Here is a 12,261-nt window from a genome sequence, read left to right as displayed (position 1 = left end):
GCGGCAGCCCCCCCCCCCGTCCTCCCTCCCAACGCCCCCGCTGACCCCATCCTGCAGCCTGCCTCCACCAAGTTAAATTGCCTCGCTTCACTCCTGTAACTGCAGCGGGCTCAAGTTACAAGGAAAAAGGAACATTGTTCTAAAAAATGCCTTAATCTGTCCTTGTGCAACTCAAAGTTGATCCTGTTTTGTTTTCCTTTCTTCTTCTTAGTAAGTGATTAAAAAAAGAAAAAGAGAATTTTCAATGAATAAAGAGACAAAGAGCGAGTGAGGAATGGAGGAAAACGCTTTGAAAGAGAAACAGGCTACAGCTACAACTGGCGCTTTTTGTTCTAGACAGGGGGTTTTGATGGATTGTCAGTGGCGGAGGGGAGGGGGGCCCCCGCCCCAGTCTACAGTCAGTGCTGAGTTCAGGCGGGGCATTGAGTGCAAGTGTGTGTGTGTGTGACACATAGGGGAGTGACCACACAGCACACACACTCCCAATTGGTAAGATGGAGCATGAGTCAGCACGCCCCGCGCTACAGTAGTACAGTTCAATACAGCGAGTGGAGCCAGACCCCACGCTGGCCCCTCTTCCTACCCCCTCCCCCCCAGCCCGCCCAGTGCAGCGCTAACCTACTCTGTTATTCTGGCCCTAAACAAGCCCCTGTAATCTACTCTAGCACTACAGGGTATAGTCAAGTCTACAACATTTCTCTTATTAATAAAAAAAGAAAGAAATGAAACTGATTAAAAAGCAAGTGGCACAGGTAGAGAGGGTGAGAACATGAGAGAGGGAAAATGGGTCAGAGATATAAAGGGAGGCTCAGATAAAGAGAAGAAAGGGACAGAAATAAAAGTGGAGGGAGAAGGAGTGAAAGAGGCAAAAGTAAGGGGGCCGCATTCTTGTCTTGGCGCGCGCGAATGAATAGGGGCCGTGAGCTGGGGGGTCGAGGCCCCTGTACTTACAGTCGGGATCCCCTCTCCGGCGTGATGGTGCAGCTTGGCCTTCTGGGTCTCCAAGTACTCCCTGAAGGGCTTCTGCAGTGCCGCACCCAGCAGTGGAAACGCTCTGCCTCCACCAACACACAGAGACAGAGAGGGTGGGAAGAAGAGAGGAAAAGGAGGGAAAGGAAGAAGAGAGAAAGAGAGAGATAGAGGGTAGAAGGGGAGGAAGGGGGGGAGGCACAAATCACGTCACGTCATTGTTACTCACCAGCTCAAGGGCAGCAACAAAGGGAGACATGCTGTCCTGTACAGTGTCGCTCCCCCCTGCTTCCTCTCTCGGAGAAGAGAGAGAGAGCGAAAGAGAGGGGGCAACGAGTGCAATCCCGTCACTGCTCATCCCCACACACACACACATCCCCACACTCTCACACACACACACACACACACACACACAGTAAAACACAGACTATACCACAGCTCTAGAAAACAGTGCTGCTGAAAAACAAAAAGAGGAAAAAATGAAATAAAGATAAATAAAGTTGTCCGGTCCTCTAACAGCAGCGGTAGTCAGCCACATTCTCCCGCTCTGTTCTCCTCTCCTCTCCTCTCCTCTCCTCTCCTTTCCTCTCCTCTCCTCTCCCACACACACACACACACACACACACACACACACACATACTCGGCTTCCTCTCACTCACACACGCACCGCGGTGAACCCGTTCAACTCCCCTGCAGTGCCTCCTCTGCCGCTGCAGCGGGGAGAAATGAATGACTTCTCAGAACTCTCACATTTATCACAGGCGGTTCCTGTAAGAACTGGTTTCAGCCAATTAATGAGGAAGTGAGTCGTACCCGAGCTGTGTCATCACTGGCTAAGACCTGGGGGGGATGGCCCACAGAGGGAGGGAGCTCCTGTAAGACAGCCCATATTAGGAAACCCATACAAGATTTAGGCACCAACTACAAGCATACTACTAACCCCCCCCCCCCCCATCCTCACACACACACACACACACACATACAAAAAAGACGCGAGAGAATGCCCTGGAATAGCGAATGAGCGGCCCATCCCTTGGCTGGAGTTAGTGATTAATCACTAAACAAATACATACTAAAGACCTTCACTTATTCTCTTTTGTGGCTATACACACTCAATTATATCCCGAGCCATTGTTTAAAAACCCTCCTCATGTTCCTACTCTTTTGTTTAAGTTGGGGAGGCATCATCAAAGCTCGGAGACACATCAAAGATTTGAAAGCAGCTTTGCGTGGGCAGTGGTGTCACACACGGTTGAGTTTATAGCTGATAACTTTCTCCGAGGGAGGCAAGTCATTTCCGTCCCTCCACACCTCCGCACACACACCTATGTTAAATGATTTGAGTTTACAACAAGGAAGCCGTTTAGTAATCATTAACTTCATATCAGGTAATGCATTCTACATGTGAGAGCCGACAGGAAGTGTAACAGATAGATCACGCTTTATATGACACAATAGAAAATGGTATCAAAAATCAAGTTGTTTTTTTTTTGGAGGGAAACTAAGCCTCTCCTTTTCCCATCCCCCACTTTTAAAAACTCCTAACATCTAAACACTCTGAAACTCACTAAACTCATTTAAAAAAGATACGTAACCTGGATGAAATGCTGAATAATAGTTTGCTCATGACAAAAAGATCAGAAAACACATGTGGAAATATACCAGTTCAGCAGATACAAGTAAACAGGCGAGGACAAAGAGTAAGGGAAAGAGTTTTCAGAAATGGCGGGCGAATCATCTCCTACACGATGAGCAATACTGAGTCATGAGCCCGGGCAAATCCACCAACAAAGCAGCTCCAAGCCATGAGTCTAAAACACATTTTAATGCCTGAGAGTCACAGCACCTCACCGGCTTTACAATAAAAACAGCTGATTTTGTGCTTTTTTTTTGGGATATATCGTTACTTTCTTCAGAAGGTGTTATGAAATTGAGGATTTAAGAATTTCTACTGTAAGTGTGTTCATGATTTACCTGCAAGTACCTGTGCTGAACATTTTAACTTGAAAGAGGTTCACAATATTGTCATTTCATGTACTTCTGATTAGGATTAAATAAGGAATGTGCATGCTTTAAATATATGTAATCCATAATAATGTGTTGTACAGTAACTGCTTTAAGAAAAGGTTTTAATGTTAAGTAAAAGTTTGGAAAATCACATTTTCTAAGTTCTTTCTTTGTTGAGTAAAGGCGAGAGAGGGAAAAACCAGAAGCTGAACTTTACAACAGCCATAAGATGTAATTTAGCAAACAGTAAACCTGAGCTATTTACTCAGGAGCCACTGAACATACATTAACAAAGGGTTTGGCAAAATCCTGAGAGTTCAGTGAAACAGAAAAGTCCTCTCTTTTTCTCGGTAATCACTTTGTTGAGTCAGAAGAGACATACATTTGAACGAAAGTATTTACAGCACTTTTTAAAAAGCAGAACATCTGTGTGCTTTAACTCTAAATGCTCCATAACAATGTCTGTTTGAACTTTAAAGGCTTATTCATGAAAACAATCATGTCTCAATTTATGGTGATCATTACTAGGTACAAAATGTAGATTAACTAGATGAGCATGCATCATATCATTTAGTTCCAAATTAAATATAAAGATGCAGGAATAGTCATTAAGAAAATAAAAAGAGTCTCTATTTTAATCGGCTGAAAACAGCAGTGACATAAATGTGCATTATATTATTATTATAAAGTAATTTATTGTCCTTGTCTTCAAACAGTTTCTAAGCATTTTGTAAGGCATTAAAGGACAGAAACTGGATTTTAACTTGATTCAATGCTGTATATCAATACAAAAAAAGTATAAACAGTCAAAATTGTTTTATGTATTTCTTATTACAATTCTCATTTCTGTGGGTGTGTATCCAACAAATATAAATTGACATGTATTACCAAGTGTTTCAAACATTGCAGTTACTCCGAACTGATCTATATGATATGACTCTACTCACATTCTTCCCCCAAAGAGAAAATGTTATGGGCTATTTGAAATGGATAATAATAAAGAAAGAATGAAAAGTCTTAAAAAGTAGCTGCTTTTACAACTAAAAACTATAAAGCCTGCATGTGTAGATCCTATCACACTTTATAGCAGTTGTTCTCAAATTGATCAAATTACTTCCAGAAGTTGTTCAGAAAAGGACACGCTTCACTTTCCTGGGTTACGAAAAAGATGATCAGTAAATATGTGTGGCTTATTATCAATTTAACATGTGTAATTATTATACCTGAACATATTTCACCTCAGTGTGTGTAATGTTACTAATACAAACATGAATCTATGTAAATGTAGGCTTCTACATATGAAGAGGCAATGATCAGAGTGATCTTCATTTAGAATCATTTATTTCATCTTTAAAAATGTGTGACATTTTGCAGTCCATCTCTAAAAGACAAATTCAATTCAATTGTATTTATGAATTGATCCAATGTAATATAGAGAAGCAAACATTGTAATGAAAATATTTAGAGGAATGAACATGTTTGTAAATATCTGACATGATTAGACTTCATGTGTGAAGAGACTTTAGTTGTAGCAGATATAAAACCTGGATGTATGATGATTTCAAATAAAACAGAAAATACAAATAAATTGACATTGCCCGTCTGTACAAACTCTTGTTGAACAGTGTTTGTAATACGGTGCCATTGGGGTATGCAAAATGACTGTGTTGAGAGGGGAATACCACTTCACCTGAGAATGAATGCAAAGTGACCCGATGCAGTTGATTAATATTTCTGACAATAAACATATTTTACTCGGAGATACAGATGGAAAACACAGGCCCATCCTACACTGTCTTTAAACTCAGGACTTTTCCTTTTTTTCAAAATCACTGATGAATACAAAAGGTTTTGACAAATTGTATCAGTGTGTCAGTGAAATTCAACAAGGCTGTCAGTGGACTTCACATTTCTTTGAACCTGTTAAAATGGTATATGTTGTTGTTGTTATGCTGCACGTATCTGAAAAGGTCTTAACATCTGATCTGAGGGGAATTTCTTGTGGTTTATTTTTAACTTATGTGTCATGTGTGCCATTTTGCCACTTTAAGCTGCACGTGCTGTATGAAAAGTGCTATATAAATAAAACATTTTATTATTAGTATTATCAGTTATTATAATTAGAGCAGTATATAACAGATGCACTTATTTCTTTATGTAAAACAGCTATTGTCATTATCAAACTGTGAAATATAAATATGAAATTATATATTTGTACAAAAACAAACAATTAGGGGTTATTAAAGATTTGTGGGGATGTGTGACCCCTACCCACTTTCCCTTCTTGACAGAACCAAGCGACTCATCTCTCTGCTAGGGAAAAAAACCTGAATATAAAATATTTCCCGTCTCCCTGTGAACTACACAGAGGAAATCTTTACAATTACAGTTGACAAACAGATATTTCTTTACAGTCACTTAAGTTTACCTAATTTTTCAAACTAAGAAAAATAAGCAAATACAGTATTTGGATCTTTCGGAGTTCACTGCTGGGCTGCAGGTTACAAACAGCATCCTCTGCTCTAAATGTATAACTTCAAAAAATAAAATGAGGGAACAAAAGCTACACATCTAGTCTCATGACAGAGGAAATATAATGCACACATTTTGCACTGAAGCTATTCCAGCATTGGGTACAAATGATAGACCTTTCACCAGCAGTGTCACAAATCAGGGAAACAAAGAAATCTCAATCAATCATCAGGAAAGAAATGAGCTTGAGGGATAAACTGACAAATCAATGAAACATGGAGGGAAAACCCCACATCTCTGTACTTCCTGCAGCCTTTTTATTGCAGTGAAGGGTTAATTCATGAGTACGATGTCCGCTTCTCATTTTTTAATGAACTATCATTTCCTGCTGAGTGTGAAGCGTATTTAGGCATCCTGTGTTCGTTTTGTGAAAATTCCACAGGCTGTGAGTCAGAGAAGACCTTTGACCTGTCTGCCCCTTCTGAAGGCTGTCACCTCCTATAACTTCCAACACATACACTCGTAAAATGCACAATTTCTTGTCCTTTATGGTAATGGCTCCCACAAGTAAACACACACACTTGTGCCCCGATGAAAGAGAACAAGGGCTCACATGACAGCCAAACCCTGGCCAGGTCCAACTTGTTACGACATCATCACAACAACTGGCTTAGGCAATCTGGAGTGTTACCCAATGCTGCACCGGGCCACAGTTCACACCTAACATAACAGCACAGACACCGCAAGGCGCACACTGTGGTCTGTGTGACCTTAGGTACTGAAACTCTGACCTCGGTACTATCTCTGAGCAAAACACCGGCGCTCTCACTCCTTTCCTTTTATCAGCTCAGGGCCTCATAAATCACTACTGCTCCACATTGGTTTGATCAGGTCTTAGGATAATGGAATCATGGGAGGAGAAGTGTGTTTTATTTTATTGCAAGGAACATTTGGATTCACGTGTGTATGTTGTAAGGTAATATCTCTGTGTGTGTGTGTGTGTGTGTTCCTCCTCCAGTTCAACCGGGCTTTTTCCTGATGACTTCACCACTAAAGCATGGAGCCCACTCCTGAGTGGAGATCCCCCTTGCCCAGTGTGTTTATCACATCTCCGCTCCACAGCCGACACACACACACACACACACACACACACACACACACACACACACACACACACACACACACACACACACACACACACACACACACACACACACACACCACACACACACACACACACACAAAAGCTCGGACACATGCTATCCTCTCGGGTGCCCGCAGTGCTGCCAGGAAATCAGGGGGCACCAATTATAGCAGTCTATTATTCCTCTCGCTTCCCAGACAGCCACATAAAGCAGCCCTCCAACCCCCAGGTTCAGGTCGGCATGACCACAGAGACCCTGTTGGTCTGGGGGTGGAGGTGAGTGGAGTAGCTGGGTCACTGTGTAACAGGCCTTCAGCCTTCCAATGGTGAGAGGTTTGTTCAATGAGTCAGATGTGGCTGGAGACACATCCATACATGTTATATGGGATCTATGGTGACATTGTTTCCTGTTTTGTAATAAACACCTCAAGACAAGACTCCTAGTTGCACTTTATTAGTCCCTAATGGGAACATGAGCAGAAGAAAAAGCAGAAAACTAAAACAAACCAGAGCAGATAAATTAATATGCAAGAGTTTTATTGCCATCCATAAGGGAAATAAATCAGAGGTGGGAGATATTCTTAAGAGGGCAATAAAGTTAAAATGTTGAGAATAAAATTGTAATACTTGGGATAAATGTGAAATACCATTTAGAGAATAAAGTTGAAATGTCAAGAATAGTGTCAAACTTTAAAAAATAAATCAAAGTACTATTGTTACTGCATATACTGAAAGTCCTTCTTTATTCTTGACATTTCACCTATATTTTTGAAACACTAAATAACAAAATGTCTCCTATTTTCCCCCTTATGCCTGGACCTACAGTAATTCACCTTCATAGATGAAACACTTAATGATATAGGGGGAAACACACCTAAGAAACCAGGTTACAGGGTGGAAAATAAATGTTATTGGAATAAATCAGAACTTGAGACCAATTGAAGCCCTGTTAACTAAATGTATGCCACTAATCCAACACAACAGGGTAGTGGCACAACATTGAATGTGAAGGACTTTACAGTAGACTGTGGGAATGTATACAGTCTGTGTGGTTCATATACACTGTCAGGCTGCGAAGACAACCACATAGGTTACTACGCATCTGTCAAAAGCCACAAACCCTGTATATCTTCCGCTTCAAAACTCTATCTTCTGCTACCGCTGCTCTATAAGTGACTGCCCCACAAAACAAAGGGCAAGATTCAGCAGGATCAGTTTTTCAAATGTAAACAAAGTCTGTGAGAAGCAAAACGTAGTCAAATAGTCAAAAGGGATTGTAGCTTTCTGATTTACTTTTATAAATCATACGGTACATGCATTCAGTATACGCCTTGCATTGAGTTTACACGCTGCAGAGCTTGTGGTTTGGAGCAACCGAAGGCAGATAGGTGAACGTTTCTGACGTCTGTGCGACAGTTAGCTTTGTGCTGAAACACTGATTTAATCCAAAAATCTGGCAAAAAAATACTAACATTATTTCCCAGTTGTGTCAATGTGATTTAAGATCGCAGAGCAGTTTAGTCGTAACATTAAGTAAAAGTAATACAATTGTGTTTCCAGTGGTAAATCTCCGAAGTTTGACACAAAATAAAATAATAAGCTAATGATTTATGTATGTGGGAAAAAACATAGCCTCTTTTTAATTCAGATTGCACTGGTTTTCAGAATGTGGCCGAACACGGATGATCTACAATAACAGGCGCATTTAAAGGAAAGATGATCATAAACAACCCTCTTCTCTGTACGCATGGGCTGATGGGGGACAACATGTGTGTGCTTTGACTGAGGTGTGGCGGGGAGGGGCTGCCCGGCTGGCCTCTGAGTCAGGTCCTGTCTGGGATGACTCCTCTCACACTACAGAGACAAAGACATACAAACTCATGACAACTGGTGAGATTACAGCGCACATTACACATTTCATGGGATTCACGGACAATGCTCTTCAGTGGATGCTGCTGATCAAGAGCTCAAGGTCAGGTTGTGCTCCCCTGATAAATGAGCTGCTCTAAAAAAGAATCAATGGCGTACTGTTTCCTAAAACGACATACAAGCCGTCCACCGTCCTACATTAGTAATTTCATAGCCTTGGCCTGAGCATTGGTAGGAATGATTTGATGAGCGAGCAGCATGTAAAGACAAATGAATCAGGGATGAATAAAGCAGGAAGTCCACACACTGTACCCCGGAGGCACATAATATGACACCAGACCATGGAACACGTATCTGACCTCTCCCTCTCTTTGTGTCTCTCTGACACACATACACAATTACTCATCAAAGATACAATTACATTCAGATCTTTGTGTATCTTTGTTTGAGTCCTGCATTCTGCTATTACCTGCAGAAATAGAACTACAGTAGCCGATTTCATAAGTCTACTTAAACGATTAAATAAAATGTATTTTGGCTCAGAGTCAAAGCTCTCTGTCCGTTAATGCCTCTGTGTTTCTGTCAGAGCTTCAGGGCCAAGGTAATCAGAATGGAAGTGGGGTAGATGAGAAAATGGACGCCCCGCCGGGCAACGCATTAAACTTAACGACGCTGTATAAAAAAGGGAGTCAGCCACTCAAACCCTCACTCCCACTGTCTCACCCAGTTTGCCTCTGATCCCGTCAGCCTAATGTAAGTGAGGCGTCTGACTGTGTGAGCAGAGAAGGGCAGGTCGTGGAAGGACTGATCAATGCCATCTTTGTCAGGCTGCTTCTCAGGTGACCCGAGCACACGGTGACTAATAGTATAGAAAATACTCCCTTCTGGCAGATTGGGTTAACGGGAACACGTTGCTCATATGGCTCATAGAGGGCTATTTATAGAAGCAGTATAAATGGTTAAAGAAATACTTTGACATTTTTAGATTTGTTATCACTTCACCATTCATAGTCCAATAAACCAGCACATGTAAAATGACCTAAGGCATGGGTGTCCAACGTTAGCAAAATCAATGAAATACAGGTCAATAGGCTTGATACTTGAATATGCTTTAGGAAAAAAGACAGCCTACAGCTTAGCTTTCCATAGGGTTTCATTTATTTTGTTACAAAAGGTGTTGCAGCTCATTCCTTAAAACAGCCTCAGATTGCTTCTAAGGAAAAATATGAAGGGTATATTTCGAGCTTGTTATACAAATACGTTTTGGGCTTATTTGATCAACTCAGATTTGTTAGAACATGTTTTCGACTTTAATTGACACAATTTATTGTAAAAGAGTGCTTATTACCAGATGAATACTGTGTAATGTATTTTTACATATACATTTAAGAAGTACAATATAAGAAAGCACAAGTTTCATGCTGGGCCATATTCCATTATACTTTCACTAAAATGAATATTTTTGCATCAAAACTATTTATACGGACAGCATTGCTTATTTAAGACAGTTGGACCACTTGATCAATAAAAGGTATAGAAAAGGTATATGTGGTTTACTTCACATCGGTTTTGTATGTTGACTTCACAAAAATACTGATGGATCGAGGAAAATAGATGCATTTTTCTTTAATTTTGGGGAGACATGAGGAACATTAAAAAAATCCTTCACTGCAGTGACTCTCAACTCTTACAAGGCCACAGTTACCTTCAACCCAGCCTCACATTCAGTATGAAACCACACAAACCTAGTTTCTATATGAGCAGGGGGGGTGTTAAAGATGGGTGAAATTCAGTGGAAACAAGCAGTAACAGACTTTTTTTCCTTTCTTTAGTTCTTGTACGTACACAAATAACTGTGCTACCGTGAAAACCCAGAATAGTTCATAGTTCTTAGCAATTTCACTTCTCCAGAAACCCAACTTTACTTGAGTTGTTTGATACTTTAAAAGCCTGTGGTGACCTCCAGGTTAGTTAGAAATAAGAACATAAGATAACATAAAGGAATAGGTTCACAATAGTTTCAAAGTGTCCTTGAAAAAGTCCACTTCAATCCCAAAAGCAAGTCAAAATAAATTGGGAGCAGTGTTTTCCAACAGCATTGGGCACAATTTGTCTTCAATCATTCACCTTAATTCTTCAACTTCTGCATGCCTCCAACCAGGAAACACTAACGTAATAATACAATATAAATTCTGATGTTGATTCAGATAGTTTCAGTGATAGTTCCAATGATCCAGCATTGTGAACGTACTGCCCCCGGCTGCCCTGCCCTGAGGCTCTGCCCTGGCCTCCCTCTGAGCGGGGCGTCCTGCTGTGAGGCTCTAATGCCGACAGCCGTGTGTGGCAGGAACAGCCATCTGCAGGCCCATTGTGCTGGTAATGGACTCCCGCCTTGGAGATGGACTCGCATGGAAATGGATGCATTCTCATGGAGACGTGCACCGGTTTCTACCGGAGGACCTTTTCAGGTCTCAACTCTTCCTCTCTGCATCTCAATGGCTTCCTCACCGAGAGCCCAGCAGCGATAGGCTTTGCTTGACACACAAGTCTGAAGGATTTGTGGAGCTCAATGCAAGACAGAGCGAGTGGCTGACTCAATCAAGAGGATGGATTACTGAGAACAGTCATCTTAAGTGCAAAGCCAGATGATGGGAAGATGAAACTTTAAAAGTGTTGTCTCTTCTCTTTTCAACATTCTCACAAGCTTACCCAGCACCATACTCTTCCTCACACTTTGTGCTTTCCTAGACCTCTAATCCCAGTCACACCAGAGTCACCGCTGACAAGGTGTAAACACCCTGGACTCCTGCAGACAGTGAATCACCAGCAACACAATCATCACTAGAGCTGCTCTCATAATTAGACTTGTTTTTTTTCCCGCTTCCCATATGGCTTCTGAAAAAGTGGCAGGAATCAGACTAAGTAATTTAGTCTAAACAGAGCGACTCACAACAGATCAAAGGTGGAGACTGGTTGTCCAGACGGCATGTCAAACACAAGAAAGCTCCCTGTTCCATTACTGCATGCGAAGGCTGATTTTGAAGCTCTTCCTGCATTCCATCACCACCTCACTGGCATAGAAACCCCGTGCAGCTGAGATAAGACAAGGGAGGACAGGGAGGACTGGGCAGAGGAAAATATGAATCTGTGGCCCTGAAGTTATATTGAGCACCAAAGCAAAGATTGTTTGTTCTCTGAAGTCCTTTGGGCTTTTTGACCTCGCTTGCACATTAAATTGAAGGGAACTCAAGAGTAGAAAATGAGCATGAGGTGGAATAAGACAAGACATTAGTCATGATTGTTTCTCAGGGTGTGAAGTGTTTAGTGAGAGCTCCTTAGAGAGAGGGTATAAGTAAACATCTGGGTGAATGAAAATGTTATTTAGCAGTTTAAGTTTTCATCCTAAATGTGTTTTATCAAATCTCACAATTGGAAGGAAAGATGGGAATAATGTGCAGGGTTTTTCTTTATATCTGAAAATGAAAAAAAGTTCCAAAATGAACCCTTAAATAAATAACAGCATGAAACCTCTTGATCAAAGCCTTAATCAATGTGAGTTAGCAGATTGTTCTTCCTTCTTAACAATGACTGTACACGCATGGCTGGCCTTGAAGAGGAGACATCTGTACGTTAGTCACAGGACATAAGAGAAGCCCAACAAATCTGATCACACACAGCTCCAACCGACCTGCTTATCAGTTCCTGTTATCAGCCTGAGAGGCATCCAAGCAGGGTTTTATTGTGACTTTGTGGCAGTTCAAAGCTAAAATTATCTTTATTATTATCCCACCACTGCTGAC

General features: G+C 41.3%; 1 protein-coding gene across 6 annotated transcripts in view; it reads right to left on the bottom strand.

The window, feature by feature from the left end:
* Nucleotides 1-12,261, bottom strand: part of LOC117538471 (vacuole membrane protein 1-like) — a 74,841-nt gene that overhangs the window by 5,928 nt on the left and 56,652 nt on the right. For 4 of the 6 annotated variants that reach the window (XM_034204192.1, XM_034204190.1, XM_034204191.1 and 1 more), the window contains one exon: nt 64-1,054. In XM_034204192.1, coding sequence (XP_034060083.1) covers nt 733-1,054 — 322 coding nt within the window. In that variant the 3' untranslated portion in view covers nt 64-732. Of the gene's footprint in view, nt 1-63; nt 1,055-12,261 lie in introns of those variants that run through there. The other 2 variants (XR_004567859.1, XM_034204193.1) reach the window with 1 other exon arrangement.

The sequence above is a fragment of the Gymnodraco acuticeps genome, unplaced genomic scaffold (genome assembly GCF_902827175.1).
Source record: "Gymnodraco acuticeps unplaced genomic scaffold, fGymAcu1.1, whole genome shotgun sequence".
Lineage (NCBI taxonomy): Eukaryota > Metazoa > Chordata > Actinopteri > Perciformes > Bathydraconidae > Gymnodraco > Gymnodraco acuticeps.
This window is presented reverse-complemented; position numbering and strand designations above follow the sequence as displayed.